The sequence below is a fragment of the Carettochelys insculpta genome, chromosome 1 (genome assembly GCF_033958435.1).
Source record: "Carettochelys insculpta isolate YL-2023 chromosome 1, ASM3395843v1, whole genome shotgun sequence".
In the NCBI taxonomy this organism is placed as follows: Eukaryota; Metazoa; Chordata; order Testudines; family Carettochelyidae; genus Carettochelys; species Carettochelys insculpta.
In genome coordinates this window covers 321,446,195-321,466,245 of record NC_134137.1, presented here as the reverse complement: position 1 = coordinate 321,466,245, position 20,051 = coordinate 321,446,195, and the positions used below count along the sequence as shown (strand labels likewise).

Sequence of the window (20,051 nt, the reverse complement as noted above, 5' to 3'; positions counted from 1 at the left end):
AGGGAGCATGGTAAGTAGGGTGTTGGGAGTTTATTAATGAAATGCTGCGCAGCATACACAACACTTCATTAAGCAAATTCCCCTGCACGGCAACTTCGAAGAGTTAAACTTGGAAGTGTTGGCTCGTGTCTAGCCGTGGCTCACCCGCCGGTTCTTTGAAGTACCCAGGGTACTTCGAAGTCCCTTTACTGAGACAGTACCCTGGGTACTTCGAAGTACTGGCGGGTGAGCCGCAGCTAGATGTGAGCTGGCACTTCGAAGTTTACCATTTCGAAGTTGCCGCGGGGGGGAATTTGCATAATGAAGTGCTGCATATGCAGCGCAACACTTCATTAATAAACTCCCAATGCCCTGCTTACCATGCTCCCTTCGAAGTAGGGGGCTAGTGTCGCAAGCCCTAAGGGTTATCGTGGATTCCAAATTGAATATGAGCCAAAAGTGTGGTACAGTTGCAAAAAAGCTATTATTATTATAGGCTGTATTAACAAGAGTGACATCTAGCTCACATCTAGCTGTGACTCACCTGCCGGTACTTCGAAGTACCCAGGGTACTGTCTCAGTAAAGGGACTTCAAAGTACCCTGGACATTTCAAAGTACTGGTGGGTGAGCCACGGCTAGACACGAGCCAGCACTTTAAAGTTTAACTCTTCGAAGTTGCTGCAGGGGAGAATTTGCTTAATGAAGTGCTGTGTATGCTGCACAGCATTTCATTAATGAACTCCCAACACCCTACTTACCATCCTCCCTTCAAAGTAGGGACCTAGTGTAGACAAGCCCTCAGAGTCTTTTCTGCTTTTCTACTACAGAGACAGTTACCTTGAGCTTTGTTTTTTCCTAAGTACAGAACTGTGCACTTACCTTTATTGAATTTTCTTCATGTTGATTTTGGACTGGTTCTCCAGTTTTTCAAAATAATCTAATCCTGTTCTCCGATGTTCTTACAACTCTTCCCAGTTTCGTGTCATCCACAAATTTTATAAGCATACTCTCCACTTCAGTATCAAAGTCATTAATGAAACCACAGGTTCAAACTCTCATCTGGCACACTCTCATCCAGCAACATCCCTCAGCGAGCAGGACAAATGATGTTACTGTACCAGAGAGAAGCCGCAGGACCCCAGCCAGGAGAACCCCAGCAGCCCCATGGCTGGGGACCAGCTGGGGTGCAGAGACCTGCCAGCAGCCTCAGCCTCAGGAACCCCTTGTCTTCACAGAATCACAGAATCATAGGGCTGGAAGGGACCTCAGGAGGTCATCTAGTCCAGCCCCCTGCTTCAAGCAGGATCAACCCCCACTAAGTCATCCCAGCCAGGACCTTGTCAAGCCGGGACTTAAAATCCTTGAGGGATGACAAATTCACCACCTCTCTAGGCAACGCATTCCAATGCTTCGCCACCCTCCTGGTGAAGAAGCTTTTCCTAATATCCAACCTATACCTCTCCCTCTTCAACTTCAGACCATTACTCCTTGTTCTGCCATCTGACACCACTTGCAGGGTTACTGAGATTTTTAAATTAATTACTGTTGATAAAGGCTCTGTGACCCTCATGGGAGACATTGTAAATATGCACAGTTACCTTCTGTATCTTTCTATTTTTCACTTAGCTTCCTATAATATGAATCCAGAAATGTATATGGGGCTCAAGATGTTGTCTCATGACTTTGGCTATGTCTACATGGCATGCTGCTGCCAGCAAGTTCATGCAAATGAGGGTATTTGACAATGCAAATGAGGCACTCCTTTATATATTGCAGGCCTCAGTTGCATACTCTTACATGATCGCTGTCTCAGCAGAGGCTTCTGCTGCCACAAAACAAGCTGTGTAGACGGGGTTCTATCGACCAAACTCTTCCTTGTTAACAGCCCCTCATACCTGGGATTTGCATGAGCCTACCAGCAGCAGCATGCTATGTAGACATAGCCTTTCTTTTCTGCCAGGATCTCTTTTCATTTACGTTACATTCCTCTATGGAGCCAAACAAACTACTGTGCTGTTTATTTCCCCAGTTTTTAACAAACACTAAACACGGTGTTTTACCTTTCTGCTAGCACTTCACATTTCCTTTTCTGATTTTTTATGGTGGGCAGAGCAACATCTGACTAGGTCACAAACCACTTTGTCCTTGTTTTCATCCAATATTTAGTACATTTATTATATTTCATGACACATTTTTTCAATCAATAGATGCACTTCTTTCCACAGAAAAACACTAGCTTCCAAATTTTGTGGCGCTAGCAAAAGTGTAGGTATGTTTTCACATTTATGTATACAAATATGATTAGTGAGAACAAGAATGTGCCCAATGACAAACCTACTCAATTTATATCCACTTAGTTACTGGCATCTGATTTCATTTAAGAAACTAACAACGCTTTATTTGATATGCTTACATAGCAGTCTTTTATGTGATACTTTGTCAAAAGCCTCTTTTGTCAATTTAGATTGCCTCCTATTTATACCTATCAGTTTCTGTTGTCTTCCCACAAAAGTTAGTGATATGAAACATAATTTTCCCTTGGCTGGGATGACTTAGTTGGGGTTCATCCTGCTTGAAGTGAGGGGCTGGACTAGATGACCTCCTGAGGTCCCTTCCGTCCCTATGATTCTATGATTCTAATTATACTTCCATTCAGACTAGCCCTAACTACTGTATACCTATTTGATGTTTCTCTGTTATGACTCCAGTTAATGACAGAAATCCATTTGTCATGCCCCAAGTTGTACACATTAGGACAAAAAGGGGTGTGTGGGATCAGGACAGATGTGGCAGTAAACCAAGAGAGGAAGGGAGGAAATATTGGGAGGGGGAATGAATTTAAGAAAAATGTGAAAATTAATGTTTTGATCTTTTGATCATGAGCGTGTTTATCTGTTATTGTTTGTCAGTCTGTCTTGTTCACTTAAGCCTTGAATCTGCCGGTTGATTGTTTCTCAGGAACTTCTCGATTTAGCAAAAACTTTCAGTGAAAAATTATTAAAATATTTTACTTCAATAAGGTCAAAGCACCTCATTTTGACTTCACTTCAGCTAGGATCTCATATTCAGTTTTATTAAAAACAAGTGCCCGAAGATCATTTTGATATTTGCAGAGGTTTCCTGAAATTTCATTTCATAAGACTTTTTGACTTTTTTGTTCCAGTCTGAGATCAAAGAAAATGTCAAAATGTCAGAATTTCCCACAGAACAGAAATTCTGATTTTGATTAGTTCTGTAAATCCAGGTTTCTATGTAATTAGTTGTCTGGTTGTTCCATTCATGACTGCCTCAGAGGTACCACGTTAGCGTCTCTCCAGCTGCTATGTGGTATGAAGTTAAAGATCATCATTACAGTGACTTTACTTTGACAACTATAGGGTACAGATCATTCACTGCTACAGCTTCATCTGTCTCCAGTTGGGCCACGACTTATTTTTTTGCTTTTAAACTTACCTTAATTTTTGACTCATTTCCCAAATGTTTTGTTTTCTTCCCCAGCTGCCAAAAATGTATCTGTATAGCAGCATATTTTTACGTCTCTACTTGGCAAACATTGATGTGAAGAAGTTACAGCAACATCTACCCTTTCTTCACAGGAGAACCTTAAGTTTCTTTCATCAGTCTCTTGCTCCTCATACAATGTATTTATCTTTCGATTCACATCTTATGAAGCCACTTCTCTTTTTGACCTTATTAAAATCCTTTCATTTTTCCTCTCCAGTTATTACAGGCTGAAACTCCCAAACCTGTCATTCTCTCTGCTGGCAACGTCCATCATCCAACAGGACCATGGATGTCACTGGACCAGAGACACCAGGGTGGGAGGTTAGTAGGGAGAGCTTGGCTGCCTCGGGCAGGGGAGCCCAGTGGGGCTTGTGTACCTGGCCAGAGGCACAGGCAGCCAGAGCCAGCCTCTGCAAGGCCAGGGCTGCACCCGGTGCCTGCAGAGCTGGGACTGCGCTGACAGTCTGGCTGGGGCTGCACTAGGCACCAGGGCCAGGGATCTGCCAGTCTCTACATGGCAGCAGCTAGAGCCAGCAGTGTGGCCCATGCTACAGCTGGTCTCTGTGGGACCAGAACCAGAGCCAGCAGCCCAGCTGGGGACATAGCTGGTCTCCATAGGGCTGGGACAGTGCCAACAGCCCAGCCCGTGACAAATCTGGCTGCCAGCCTCAGGAGCTGTGCCAGCAGCACAGTCAGGGCTCAGCTGGTGCCATGTGGCCTTGCCCGTGCCCACATCACGAGCTGGCGCCTGTGGGATCTATGCCATGTCTGGCAGACTGGCTGGAGCTGAAGCAATGTCCACAGCCAGCAGCCCAATGCGGCCAGGTCAATGTTGACCCAGCAGGGGCTGAGGTCCAGGCAGGAGCTAAGATGGCCCTGAGGCTGGAGCTGGGGAGTGCAAAAGAGAAGCCATCAGCAGACTGGGTAGCCAGAGCAGGGGACCTCCCTTCGTAGGGCAAATTCCCTCATCCAGGACAAGTCAGGTCTCACACGTGCTGGATGAGGGAGGTGGAACCAGTACATTTTAGCATTGATCCTAGTAGTTTTATTTCATCATCTTTTAGAGGTCCCATTTTTTTCTGATTATGTATTTCGGCCCTCTTCAGTGTCCAGTGCGAGGCACAATAGCTGTTCTCCCTATAGGTAACCTTTACAGCCCGTTCAGGCTCATATTTCTCTTAAAATATGTCTTAGTTTCTCTCTTATTATTACTGTCTAACATTTACATGTTAGTAAAACCTGCAGGTGAGCCAGGTCAGAGACACTTACTGTAAATATGAAAAATGACAGTCCTTATGAGTATTATTCAGTCATAGGTACATTGTTCCAGATGTCCTGGGGATAATATTTTGTACCATTTTTGTTTCGAGAAATCAAGCATGAAACAACAAGTGAAGTCCTGCAGTACAGCACTGAACCTTTAAAACCTGGCAGCCAGGATCCCACCTGATTTGTACTATTTTATATTTCTATCTTATATCTAATGGCAATTTAAATTAATCTTCAGACTTGCTTTTCCCATCTTCATTTTTACCATGCACTGCCCCCTAGATATCTGAGGTGAAATTGGCTACGCCTACACGTGAACGCTACATCGAAATAGCCTATTTCGATGAATAACGTCTACATGTCCTCCAGGGCTGGTAATGTCGACATTCAACGTTGACGTTGGGCAGCACCACATCGAAGTAGGCACTGCGAGGGAACATCTACACACCAAAGTAGCACACATCGAAATAAGGGTGCCAGGAACAGCTGCAGACAGGGTCACAGGGCGGACTAGCACTTCCAGGGCAACAGCTAGCCGCTCCCTTAAAGGGCCCCTCCCAGACACACGCAGCCTACACAGCATGCGGTCTGCAGAGCCATAGGCATGCACACCTCGAGCTACGCAGGCATGGACCCCCAGCAGCAGCAGCAGCAGCAGCAGCAGCAGCAGCAGCAGCCAGAGGTCCAGCCAGCCGCCCCTGCAGGAGCAGTGCTCGCCCTGCTCCATGCCATGCAGGAGGCAGCTCATCACATCCTAGCCACAGAGGAGGAGCTGCCCGCAGGGGAAGAAGACACAACCCCCAACCCTGCAGCACCCCGACCCCCCGCCCCCCGCCACACATGCCACCGGCTGTGGAGCTACCGCACGAGCACCGACTGGTGGGAGCAGCTGGTGCTCGGAGAGTGGGACAACGACCGCTGGCTCAGGAACTTTCGCATGAGCCGGCAGACATTTCTGGAGCTATGCCAGTGGCTCACCCCCGCACTCAGGCACCACGACACCTTTATGCGGCATGCCCTCAGTGTGGAGAAACGGGTCGGCATCGCTGTCTGGAAGCTGGCCACTCCAGACAGCTACCGATCCACGGGCCAGCAGTTTGACGTTGGCAAGGCCACCATTGGGGCTGTCCTCATGGAGGTAAGAGGACCCACGGGGGGAGAGGGAGGCAGCCCTGGCAGGGGAGGGGAGGGGAGGAGAGGGGATGGGGGCCCTGGCAGGGGAGGGCCACACACAACCTGCACACCCCTCATTGGTGCTCTCCCATGTGCTTTCCCTGCAGGTCGTCCATGCCATCAACGCCCTGCTTCTCCACAGGCTCGTGAGGCTGGGGGACCCAGATGCCGCCATCGCGGGCTTTGCCACCCTGGGCTTCCCCAATTGCTTCGGGGCTCTGGATAGGACTCACATCCCCATCTGCGCCCCGGAACACAGTGGAGGATGCTACCTAAACAGGAAGGGCTACCACTCAGTGGTCCTCCAGGCCTTGGTGGACAGCTGGGGCCGTTTCCTGGACATTTATGTGGGCTGGCCTGGCAGCACCCATGACGCTCGGGTATTCTGGAACTCGGGCCTGTGCTGCCGTCTGGAGGCGGGGAGCTACATCCCCCAGTGGGAGATCCCTGTGGGGGACACCACCATGCCCCTCTGCATCATCGCAGACGCGGCATACCCACTCTGGCCCTGGCTCATGCACCCGTACACGGGCCATCTGTCTGCCAGCCAGGAGCACTTCAACCAGCGCCTGAACCACACGTGCCAGGTGGTGGAGCGCACATTTGGGCGCCTCAAAGGGCGCTGGAGGTGTCGCCTCACCCGCCTTGATGCGGGCCCCACTAACATCCCCCAGATTGTGGGCGCGTGCAGCGCCCTCCACAACCTGGTGGAGAGCAAGGGGGAGGCCTTCTTTCAGGGCTGGGCTGTGGAGGCCAGCAGGGCCGATGTGCAGCCACCTGCTGCCCCCAGTAGCCAGGTGGACCCCCAAGGGACCCGGGTCCAGGAGGCCCTGCGGGCTTAGTTCGATGAGGCCGCGGGGTGAACACTGGCAGGCCCCCCACTGCCCCCCCACCCTCCACAACACTCCCTGCCCCTACACCCACACCACAGATTACCCAAGAGTACACCCCCCACACTTTTCTTGTAAATAAAAGCAGAAAGTTGTTCGTCAACTCAAATATCTGTAGAACTCTTATTATTATTATTATTATCAACAAGACGAACTATTTACAGGCAAAATGTAACTTATATATATATGTATTATAAATAGGGATAAGATGAAAGGGGAAGACAAGGAAGGGGAGAACTATTTACATGGGGGGGTAAGGATCAGCATAGTAACGGGTCAAATATACAAACTATTTACAGAGTAACATTAAACTGGGGGGAATATATACAAAGGGGGAGCGGGGGTGGCCACGTCCTGGGCCCCACACCCCCTAATGTCCAGCGCTGGGGGTGGGCGGCTGGGATCCCCACCTCGGCCTCAGCCCTGGCTGGGGCTGGCTGGGGTCCGGGCGGACCAGTAGATATGGCCGGTGGGTGTCAGCTGGCCCCAGGTCCCCCGCGGTAGAAGGGCCCTCGGTGGTGGGTGGCGGTGTGACGGCGGATGGCGCAGCGGCTGGAGCAGCGGCTGGAGCAGCAGGTGGAGCAGGCAGCGCGGGCGCAGCGGCGGCCGGCATGGCATGGGGGGCCAGGTAGTCGGCGATAAGGTCGAAGGTCCGCATGAAGGCCCCCCATGCCTCCTGGCGCCAGGCCAGTGCCCGCTCCCTGCAGCTGTAGGCGGCGCTCCTCCACCCGCAGCCGCTGCTCGGCGACCTCCAGCTGCCGACGGTGGAGGGCCAGCAGCTGGGGGTCTGTCGCCGTCGGCTGGTGGTGCCGGGTCCGCCGTCTTCTCCGCCGTGGGGCTGGTCAGTCCTCCACCGAGGGGCTGGCCTGGAGTGATAGCCCCAGAGGGCTGTCCGCGACCACTGACGCCTCGCCAGCGCTCTCCGGTCCTTCCGATGGTGCAGCTGTGTAACACAGGAGGGGGGGAAGAAGACTGGAGACAGCCGTTAGTGTGGGCCCCGAGCCGTGGCCCTTGTCCCCCCACCCCTCTGCTGCAGGTTCCCCATACCTGTCCCCGGGAGATGCTGCTGTGATGGGGTTCAGGGGTCCCCCTGCAGTGCACCCCTCCGCTGGCAGGAGTGACTCTCACTCAGCAGGTACAACGGGAGGTTTATCAGGCAACAGATGCCCAGTTTCACACAGAAGCGACCGTACAGCAGTCAGAGACAGTCCTTCCAACCCGTCCTGGGGAGAAGACCACAAGGGGTGCCCCTCTGGGGTGTAGCTTAACCCCTCCTCAGGCTGGCTGCCTTCTAGCTCTCCCTTCCCCTAGCCTCTAACTGCAGCCCCCGATTCAAACCCAGCTTGGCTCCTCCCTCCTCTTTGTTCAGAGCAGAGGTGTAACCTGCCAGTTGTAGCCCCAGGATCATCCTTAGCCACTGGGAGCTATTCTGCTTGTTTCTCATATGTAGCCTGAGTCTCGCATTTGCACTCCGCCCACTCCATCACATGCTGCTGCTGCTGCTGCTGGGTGTCCGACCCCCTCCCCCCGGGGGACCCTAGAGGTTCTGCTCACCCCAGCCCCAGGGATGGGGCATGGCACTGTTGTGCTGGTGGGGGGCAGGGGCTGATGCACTCTTCTGAGGGACATGTCACTGCTGTCCTTGGGGCCATGGTCATCTGCATGTGGAGGGCCCTGGTCATATCTATTACACCTGCCCCTCAACCCCGGGGGTGTGCACCGGGGGGGGTACATACCAGACGGTTCACTCCCACGGTCGGGGAACACCCGTGGGGCGGACGCCCGGCTGGAGCTCCTCGAGGGCAGCACGATCCTCAGGCCGGTGTCGCTGGAGGAGGACTCCCCCTCCTCCTCCTCCTTCTCCGGTGTCCCGGGGATGGGCTCCTGGGGGGGCCCCCGGGGTGTGGGGCTTGCCTCCGGGGCGGACTCCACCTCCGGGGCCTGCTGGGGCTCGTCGGCCAAGATATCAAGCATGGCCAGAGGGGAGGAGGTGTGCCGGGGGCCCAGGATGTCCCTGAGCTCCCTGTAAAAGGGGCAAGTGAGGGGGGCGGCCCCAGATCGGCCGGCCGCATCCCGGGCCCAGGCGTAACCCTGCCGCAGCTCCTTCACTTTACTCCGGACATGATCTGGAGCGTGGGCAGGGTGACCCCGGGCGGCCAGGCCCTCGGCCAGCCGAGCGAATGCATCCGCGTTCCGCCTCTTGCTCCCCATTACCTGGAGCACCTCCTCCTCGCTCCAGAGCCCCAGCAGGTCCCAAAGCTCGGCCTCCGTCCAGGAGGGGCCCCGCTGCCGCTTCCCTGCCTGGCTGCTGGGCTGGGAGCCCTGGCTCCCCTTGGGGGAGGTCCCCTGGGGGCGCTTGGGAGGCTGGCAGGCGGCCATTGCGTTGCGTGTGGGTGTCTGTGTCTGCGGAGGAGCGTGCAGGCTAGCCGCGTGGCAATGCTGCTGCCTGCACGCTCTCTCAGCTTCCTGCACAGGAAGGCAGGGGGCGGGGAGCTTTAAGGGGCCGCTGCACGCGGCCACCATTGAGCTCAGGGGCTGGAGAGAGCGTTTCTCAACCCCTCAGCTGATGGCCGCCATGGAGGACCCTGCAATTTCGATGTTGCAGGATGCGCAACGACTACTCGTTCTCTACTTCGACATTGAACGTCGAAGTAGGGCGCTATTCCCATCCCCTCATGGGGTTAGCGACTTCGACATCTCGCTGCCTAACGTCGATGTTAACTTCGAACTAGCGCCCAACACGTGTAGCTCTGACAGGCGCTATTTCGAAGTTGGCGCCGCTCCTTCGAAGTAGCTGGCATGTGTAGACGTGGCTATTCTGGTCTCACTGAAGCCAATGGGAGTTTTTGAGCTGATTTATGGGGCCAGGGTTTCACTTTGGTAGTCTCCTGTATTTTGTCAGCTTGGTGAGTGTGTCACCCTCATAAGATTCATCTTTCTCCCAGGGACAGATTTTGCCTTGTCCAGTGTGCACAGGGAAAGGGCACAAGGAACCTCACCCAGGTTTTCAGGGCTAAACAAAAGGACAGTGCTCATGTTCAGGAAGTACAAAGCCAGAACTACCAGCTACTCCAAAGGAGCTATAGGCTGCGTCTACACGTGCACGCTACTTCGAAGTAGCGGCAGTAACTTCGAAATAGCGCCCGTCACGTCTACACGTGTTGGGCGCTATTTCGAAGTTGAAATCGACGTTAGGCGGCGAGACGTCGAAGTCGCTAACCCCATGAGCGGATGGGAATAGCGCCCTACTTCGACGTTCAACATCGAAGTAGGGACGTGTAGACGATCCGCGTCCCGCAACATCGAAATAGCGGGGTCCTCCATGGCGGCCATCAGCTGGGGGGTTGAGAGATACTCTCTCTCCAGCCCTTGCGGGGCTCTGTGGTCACCGTGGGCAGCAGCCCTTAGCCCAGGGCTTCTGGCTGCTGCTGCTGCAGCTGGGGGTCCGTGCTGCATATACAGGGTCTGCAACTAGTTGTTGGCTCTGTGTATCTTGCACTGTTTAATGAAAGTGTGTCTGGGAGGGGCCCTTTAAGGGAGCGGCTTGCTGTTGAGTCCGCCCCGTGACCCTGTCTGCAGCTGTGCCTGGCTCCCTTATTTCGATGTGTGCTACTTTGGCGTGTAGACGTTCCCTCGCTGTGCCTATTTCGATGTTGGGCTGAGCAACGTCGAAGTTGAACATCGACGTTGCCAGCCCTGGAGGACGTGTAGACGTTATTCATCGAAATAGCCTATTTCGATGTCGCAACATCGAAATAAGCTATTTCGAAGTTGGGTGCACGTGTAGACGTAGCCATAGAGTTATTTATTCTGTGACTCCCTGCTCTGATGGGCTGGTCATGCAGGGAAGAGTATACTGCATCCCCTCCAGGGGTACAGCAGTGCCTGCACCGCATTTTTACGTAAAGGAATTAAATGAGTTTGCCACCCAGGTTTCCTGGTGAGATTGTACGGTGCCACTCCACGTCCTACTAATGGGAAGTGGTTAAAATCCACAACAGAAGAGAAAGGGACCTCACAACTAACATGGGCTAAGTGTTTCACCTACTCAAAGTACAGGGCACTGAAAGTGTCCAAAAACAGTGTACCACACCTTGGCTACGTCTACACGTGAAGCCTACATCGAAGTAGCCTATTTCGATGTGGCGACATCGAAATAGGCTATTTCGATGAATAACGTCTACACGTCCTCCAGGGCTGGCAACGTCGATGTTCAACATCGACGTTGCGCAGCACCACATCGAAATAGGCGCTGCGAGGGAACGTCTACACGCCACAGTAGCACACATCGAAATAAGGGTGCCAGGCACAGCTGCAGACAGGGTCACAGGGCGGACTCAACAGCCAGCCGCTCCCTTAAAGGGCCCCTCCCAGACACACTTGCACTAAACAGCACAAGATACACAGAGCCGACAACGAGTTGCAGACCCTGTGCATGCAGCATGAATTCCCCGCTGCAGCAGCAGCAGCCAGAAGCCCTGGGCTAAAGGCTGCTGCCCACGGTGACCATAGAGCCCCACACGGGCTGGAGAGACAGCGTCTCTCAACCCCCCAGCTGCCATGGAGGACCCCACAATTTCGACGTTGCGGGACGCAGATTGTCTACACGGTCCCTACTTCGACGTTGAACGTCGAAGTAGGGCGCTATTCCAATCCCCTCATGAGGTTAGCGACTTCGACGTCTCGCCGCCTAATGTCGAAGTTAACTTCGAAATAGCACCCGACGCGTGTAGCCGCGACGGGCGCTATTTCGAAGTTAGTGCCGCTACTTCGAAGTAGCATGCACGTGTAGACACAGCCCTTATGTTAAAGAGTGCAAATAAATTCAAACACAAGATGTTAAAACAATCAACGGCCAATTAATGTTTTATGCTCGGTTTTATCTAACAAGCCATCGAGTTGGATAATTCTTCTGTTACACCACGGTTTCCCAAACTGGGGGGTGTGCCCCCTTGAGGGGGGGCATGAAGAAATTCCAGGGGTGGCACGAGGTGACTCGGTCTTCCCCTCATCATTCTGCCCCCCAAAGAAAGATCCAGCCTCTTCTTGCGGCTCTCAGCCTCTGCCATTGTGAGTGGGTGACCTGGCGCAGCCGCTAGAAAAAGCAGACAGCTGGCGAAGGCCCACATGGAGCTAGCTGCCTTCTGGAAAGGTGAGTGAGTGTGGGTTGGGGTGTGGGGAGGATGGGGTTAGATGGGGGACTGGGGTTGCTGGCTTGGGTGAGGGGGATGGGGATGGGGATGGGGTAAGGGCAGGGGGCTGGTGGTACCTGGCTTTGTGAGAGGGGAGGGGCTCCAGCAGTTGGCCCTGGCAGCGCATGGCTTGGACATCTTGGACTGGCAGGTGGGCAGCTGGCCCTGGCAGCAGGGGGCTTGGGCAGCTCAGGCTGGTGGGTGGGTAGCTGGCCCTAGCAGCACAGAAATCGGCTGGGCAGCTGACCCTGGCAACAGGCGGCTTGGGTGACTCAGGATGGGGGGCAGTGGCTGGCCCTGCCAGCATGGGGTTTGGGTGGGCGTCTTGGGCAGCTGGCCCACATTTGGAGCGTGTGGCTGGTGGGTGAGTGGCTGGCCCTGGCAACATGAGGCTCGGGCGGGAGGCTGTAACAGTGCAGGTCTTGGGCTGGCAACCAGCTGGCATGGGCAGCTCCGGTGGCTGGCATGTGGCGCAGGCATCTGGCCAGCTGGGGCTACACCAGGCACCTGCAAGGGGCCAAGAAAAACTATTTATGCTGACGTTTAATTTTAAATAACATTTTTATATCCAGTTTTTGTGTTTATTTTAAAGTATGTATTGAACTTTTTATTAAAAAGAGGGTTGGATGATGGTAAAGAAGAGGTGGGGGGGAGTGACAATTTTTCAAAAATCTAAAGAGGGGGCATGATGCCGAAAAGTATGGGAGCCATGACTGTTAGCAGACACTGTAAAATTTACTACTTGGCTTTTGCTTTGTATTCAATCTCAGCTGTGTCTACACTACAAAATAACTTCAAAGTAAGCAACTTCAAAGCAGAACGTCTACACACAAGATGCACCCTCCCTTACTTCGAAGTACTCTCCCCCTTACTTTGAAGTTAAGCGTCTACACAAAAGTAGCCCCTACTTGGCAGTTAACTTCAAAATAAGTTTGCAATGTAGACGCAGAAGATGAACAGCAGCTGGAAGTACAAAAATTATAAAAATGTTTGCTGATGCTATACCCGAATGACCAAAGAGAAAATCCCTGGTTATTAAAGTGATACATTGAGGGTAATTCTTGTTTACATGGGAATGGCCACATCTCAGATTAAACACATTTGGATGTCAACAACAAAAGATTTAATTAGCTCAAGATATAGCCATTGCCAAATAACAGGAGGCACCCTTGAGGCGTTATTATACTGAACTGTGTGCACTGTCCTTTCAGGCCTCTGTTCCTCTTCGCTACTATAAAACTGTACTTGACTATTACCATCAGAACTCTCTGTCCGTGAAGCTAGAGTAAATGTGCCCGAGTCAACCTTTGGCCTCATTCCAACTCTGCCACTCCATCTTACAGCAGCCTTCCCAGTATCTTCTCTCTTAGTCCTATTGCTGTTTCAAGAAGGCCATCTCTCCACAAATTGTGACTTCTTAAAAAATTACATTTCATATCTGGAGGTAGGAGGAAAGACAGAGAGAGAGTTAGATGCTGAGGTGGCCATGTTTGCATGGGCAGGTGGATAGGAATTCTGGAGCTTCAGTGTAACCGAAGAGAGAGAATTTCGTAATTATGGTATATGTGCTAAAAATCAGCCTCACAGTTGGTTGTACAAATCCCAGCAATCTGGTTTATAATGGTTCTCAGGTGTACAGTGCACAGGAGGAGTTTGTGTACCATATAGTTATTGAGTATAAATTATGCAGTCATTATATAAATTGGCTCCACTCAATCAGTCAGAGAGCATGGACTGAGAAATAAATATCAACTTATAGATCAGTTACTATACAACATCCCTGTCCTCTGGATGATATAATTCTATCTTGGTGTAATTGGAGGGATTTAACATTCCTGTGTGCATATTCTGGTTCTAGCTTCTTTTGTTTGTTTAGTTTTTATTTTGTATGGTTACTATGCTAACTGGCTCAAACAAGTTCATATTGCAATGCTGCTGAGGTAAAAACAAATTCAGTTGGACTAACAAAACAACTTTTCTCAGGCCCTGTAGGTGTAATTCAGGTTTTGATATATGTTGCAGATATATTAGAAAGAATAACAAATGTTTGCCATGTAGTACACATGTGAAGATAAAAAGGAGTGATAAATACTTCTTCTACATCTGATTTGTATACAAAACAACACTTCCCTAATTTTGGTTTTCACTGAGTGTACAAAGTTGTAATGCAGACCCTTAAACATCCATGGCTATTTTTATTTTCTTGAATCAAAATATTGTTGTAAGAGTTTTACAGAAACCCGTACTCTAAGTAGGATTTTATTGGAGAAGGGTGTTCTGTGTTGAAGTAGTAATGGCAAAACTAACTTTACATTTTTTGTTGCCTACAAACACACACACACACACACACACAAGACTTGAAGCTTGATTGGTGAAAGTGAGACTACTTTGGTTTGCAAATTTGTTGTGACTGTGTTTCTTAGAGAGTGGCACTTCTGAAAATGATACAGGACATCACTTCGCAAGCGGCTGCTTCTACAGGGCAATGAGCTCAATGTTTCACAGAAAATACTGTAATGGATTAAAATCCAGTGCTTTCTCCTGCACCTTAAATATCAAAGCACAATTCAAAATAAATTTAGGGCATTGGCTACACTGGTATGAGTTGAGGACAAACCCTGCATTAGGCCGAGTGCTCTCAGAATACCACGCTCAGCACCTTGGATATGGAGGCATTTTATAGTGAATGAAAACCCATGTTGACTTTTTCGTGCACTCAAAAATGACATATCCTGAAGGTATTGAAGGCATTGATATGTTAAAGGGAGAGAGAGAGGATGAAACATGGACCAAGAAACAAAAAAAACCTGTTGTATTAATGATAGAAGAACACATCTACAATCTCACCATATTCAGGGCCAAATTCTGGAATCTTTACAACCCCTCAGGAGTGACTGGCTCCTTAAGTAGTCGCACTGAAGTCAAGGAGTAGTACAGTACCTCTGAAGATGAATAAACAGCAGAACATGGCCCTTACTCTATAAAAGCTCTCCAGAAAAGTCTGTTAAAAATAGGTTGTGAATTATTGCTTCATTGTTTTTGTAACAAACAGCCACCACATCCTAAGTTAAGAAATGGCAGTGTAGGCCTGTCCTCCCCATGTCAGCTAATTTAAAATGTTGCCCTAAATGAAACTGGAATTTCAGGAAGCAAAGTTAAGGGATGCTGGTAAATGAATCTCTACTACAAAGGATGAAATGCTGGATTACAAATGAGCACTCCCTTTAGTTAGCTTGCTAAATTGATGTGCAGGACTGGAAAAAGAGAACAATGAACACCTCCTGACACCAGGCTGTTTGTCTGGTGAGTATCCCTCAGTGCAAATGTTGGTACTGTGGGGGTATTTTTTGTGTTTCTATAAAGTCCTAATGAGCTCCTTGGGTGAGAGTGAAACCCTTTGCTTTTTCACACTGTGCTCAAGACCCATAAACTTCTTGGGGTCAGGCCTAAAGAAAGGGTAATGGACCATGAGGTCCAGCTTAATAGACCCGATATTAACACAGCAGCAAGAATGTCACCAAATGCAAAGTTTAGGGCAGGCAATGAATGAAGTATTTGTTACACTTAAATAATATACAAAGCTTATAACAGAGTAGTAGCACTACATCAATGTCATCACTGCAGGACTTTGAAAATACCTCATGTATGAAATAACTTTGTAATGCATCCTTCTATTATAACAACCAGACTCCATCTACACACACTAAATGATGCATTATATCAGTACAAGCTACATGTCATATCTGAGCCGTAAAAATTCTCATGATTATTTGAAAAAATCTCACATACATAAAAAAACCTCTGTGATGTACCAGATCCAAGTAATACCAAATTTGCATATGAGAAGCAAAGTGTTCTTTGGCTGAGAGATTCTCATATTAGTAGGGCTGTCCAGGGAAGCATTTTTACTGGATTATAGAAAAGAGAAGAATCAGATGTGCTCACTTGGGCTTAGTCCTGAACGTTCTCTCTTGTGGAAGATTCCCATTGCTATGCAGGCTTGTGCAACAACATGTGGTGAACGGTAAACCAACGTGGGACCTGAGCCGTCTTGATTCAGACTTAACATATGTTACAATCTGAGGTGATATAATGCTCTCAAATGAGATAAAAGTGACAGTCTTCATTAATACAACTCACACAGACGTGGAGAGCAAATATCACAGGTCGCCTGCAGAACTACAGCAATAGACATACCTTTCCTCTCCTGTCTCCCCAGTGCGGGTGACAGGGAAGCTGCTTACCATTTCACTTGTAATCACACTATATTCAATATCCTGTTTATTTTGTAAAAATGAAGATACTTTTTACACTTTTCACCAGTTTGGCTTGTTACCAACAATTAAAAAGAAGCAGCAAAAAGAAGACTCATCTCTGAGGCTATGTCTAGATTGCAGGCTTCTTTTGGGAGAGCAGTGTTCAGCATCCGGAGCCTTCTGATGACATCCTGGTCATCCTCGTTCCATGAGGAAGAAGGGATGTGTTGACACAGGGGGTTTTCCTGACATTTGGCCCCGTGTAGATGAGCCGAATATTGGGAAAGCCTCTCCTGACAGACCTGTGGACAGGAGACACACAAATGCATTGTGCAATTTGCGTATCTTCTGCCGATAGAGCTCTTCAATCTAGACGTAGCCTGGGAAGCCACTACTTGTAAACGCGGCAATAGTTTTTTCTTTGAGTAGAAAGCCTTTTTCTTTTCTTGTGGCATGGCTGAGTCTCACAACCCTGTTTTCACATTTTAATAATTGACAGAGATTGTTAAACAGTTTCTAATTTACATTTTAATTAATAATGAAAGCTAAAAACTACTCAGTGATGGGTGGGCAAAGCTCTTTGAAGGAAACCCCTATCCAAATGTGATGAAGGTGTCTGGAACACAAAAGTAAAAATTCTGGGAAATGTAATATTTTTAAAAGTTAATTCAATTTACAAATTAAATGTTATTTTGATATTATAAAAAAAAAAAAAAGAAATGCCACAAGTGTGGCTACAGGACTGGATTCTCATCTCAGTTCCACCTATGTAAATTTGGAGCAACTCCACTGCTATTAACAGGATTGAAGCCTATGATTTTCGACACACTTGGGATAAAAATTTAAAGAACACCCATGTGATTTAAACCACAATTCCACTGATGCTCAGTAGAGCCCAGAACAGAATTTTCCCAACTGCTTGAGTGACTTGGGACTCTAAGACCAACTTGCAAAAGCAAAAGGTGCTTAGGAGCCTAAATTCCATTGATTTTCAATGAGGCTAAATGCCTGTCACTTTTGAAATGGGACCTAGGCATTCTGGAAAATAGTAAACCCCCATGCCAGCTCTGGCCGAGGTTGTAGGCATTAGTTAAGAATTGTCAGACTCATAGCTGGAAACCAAACCAGCTCATCTATATGTCTGTTTTGTTCAAAATACGTATTAGTCCCATAAGAATGTAATTAACGTATAGACTCTATGAAATGCATGTAAGTTGTTGCATGCATTAATCTCACTTGCAATGACTGTATTCCTTCCGGTAAGGAAATATGTAAGTTTTCCTTTATTACTTGGAAAATAGTTGCTCTGAACTTGTGAACCCAGGCACTGGAATCATCCCATTCCTCCTAGCCCATCCAGGAGCACTATCAAAAATTAGGTGGGTTATTATAAGACAAAAGCTTTGTTAATTGCCCCATCCACTCATGGAGAAATACATGTGGAATGCCTTGTCCCACTGATTTGAATGCTGCAAAAGGGAAATAAAAATAGCTGTCAGAGAGATGACAAATTATTGTGTCATCTCATCATGGGGCCAGAAACTCTAAGCCAGGGTCAGTAACCCTCAGCACTGGTGCCAAGAGTGGCACGTGAGCCGATTTGCATCAGCATGAAAGTTGGGAGCCCAGCCCTGCCTCTTCTCCCCCACGTAGCTGGGAGCTTGCTTAAAACCATGCCACCTACGGATTTAAAAAATACCAGCTAACGACCAGCTACCACCTAAAGGGTAAAGTGCTGCATCTTTATGTATTAAAAAAGCTGTTGTAAGTAGGACTGGCACTCAGATGGTATGCAGAGGTCAAAAGGTCAAATTGTGGCACTCCACCTTGGAAAGGTTGCTGACTCTGCTCTAAACTGAAGCAAGAGATCACCAGGTTTGTTCCTGGAATTGCTGTGAAAGACAGGTTTTTTGGGAAGAAGGTGCTTTCGAAATTGGGAGACCTTTTTGAAGGAACCCTAGCTACTTGGCTATTTTAAGTCAAAATTGCCCTTTTGATGGGCCAGCTGGGCATCATTATGCAAATGAGGAGCTGAATATTCATATCAGTGCCTCATTTGCATTTTTGAACAGCCATAATTTACATGCCCTCTCTGAAAGGCGGGGGTGGTGTAGCCATGGCCCTAGATTGGAACTCCTTTGTGTTATATGCTTGCTTGAACCTATAAATAAGAGTTTTATTTCTTCTCCCTAACTAACAAACCTTATTAGTTTGTTCATTACAAAATTGGCTTGAGGCACTGTCTTTGGTATGAGATCTAAGATACCAGTTTATCTGAAGTAAATGACTGGTCTCTTGGGACTGGAAGCCACTTGAGTATTTTGTGATTTTTGGTTTAATTGACCATTCATCACTAAGCACAGCTTGACAGCGTGGCAAGGTGAACTAAGAGGACGGTTTGTGACTCTTAGGGTGCATTTACACTAGCTGGCTACTTCGAAGTAGCCGGCACAACATCGAAATAGCACGCATCGCGTCTACACACGCTATGTGCTATTTCGACGTTGAAATCAACATTAGGTGGCTAGACATTGAAATCGCTATTCCCATCCAAAGATGGGAATAGTGCCCTACTTCGACGCTGAATGTCGAAGTAGGGCGTGTGTAGATGATCCCCATCCCGCTACTTTGAAATAGCGGCGTCCTCCATGGCAGCCATCAGCTGAGGGGTTGAGAGATGCTCTGTCCAGCCCCTTTGGGGCTCTATGGTCACAGCGTGCAGCAGCCCTTATCCCAAGGCTTCTGGCTGCTGCTGCTGCAGCTGGGGGTCCGTGCTCCATTCACAGGGTCTGCAACTGGTTGTTGGCTCTGTGGATGTCGTGCTGTGCAGGCCGAGTGTGCCTGGGAGGGGCCCTTTAAGGGAGCGGCTTGGGGCTTTTCTGGCCCCTTATTTCGACGGGGAGTGCTTGTGCGTGTGGACGCTCTGCATTTCCTTCCAGGGTGGCTCCTTTCGACATTCTCCATCGCTACTTCAACGTTGAATATCGATGGCACCAGCCCTGGAGGACGTGTAGACGATACGTGTCAAAGTAGCCTATTTCAATGTCCTAACTTTGAAATAGGCTACTTCGACATAGTGTGCTAGTGTAGACATAGCCTTACAGTGATTCAGGAGCTCACATTTGTTACTGAGTTGGTGGAAATTAATAATAGAACATACTACCCGGTTTTTGATAGTCTATCCTGTGGGAGGCACTCATGCTTGTGAGCCATTCCAAACACCATAATAGTTACCTGTTCAGTTATCCATGGCCTCTCAGAACTGGCCCACTAAAAAGCAAATAACTTACCAATGCTCACAATATATGGAGTGATAATCAGAATACTCCCAAGAGTAGACAATCAATATGGTTTTTCAGTGGTCCCTAACAAAGCTTATAAGTGAAACTCATGAGTCATTGCTTTAATTTTATAATAAAAAAGTGTGCATTCAGGGGTCCAGAGGCTGCTCTCACTTGCATTGCTATAAATACAAATGACCTCCATTTTACCCTAGAGGAAGTGCTCTGGATTTGCAAAAACATACCTGAAAGCAAAGTCTGATGTATTATATGCAAACCTGTCTGGAGCTCATATACGGCTTTATCTGGTTATTTGTCCCTGAAGTCCTCTTTCATCCACATTGTGATGATTTACCTCGATAATCTGTGGAGTCTGTTAACTCACCTACCACGCTTTCCCATACCCACAGCCAAATACGCAGCTGTGCTAGACAGCTCAGAGTACAGACCAGGGAGAAAGAGGGGTGCAAAAGCCAGATGTCCCAAACCCTGACTCTGCAGAAGAG

General features: G+C 48.9%; 1 protein-coding gene across 1 annotated transcript in view; it reads left to right on the top strand.

Moving 5' to 3' along the window:
• The window catches only part of LOC142018790 (uncharacterized), a 29,470-nt gene extending 14,530 nt beyond the window's left edge, over positions 1-14,940 (top strand). The window contains exon 3 of the mRNA XM_075004919.1: positions 14,747-14,940. Coding sequence (XP_074861020.1) covers positions 14,747-14,940 — 194 coding nt within the window. The remainder of the gene's footprint in view (positions 1-14,746) is intronic.
• Positions 14,941-20,051: the final 5,111 nt, after the last annotated feature.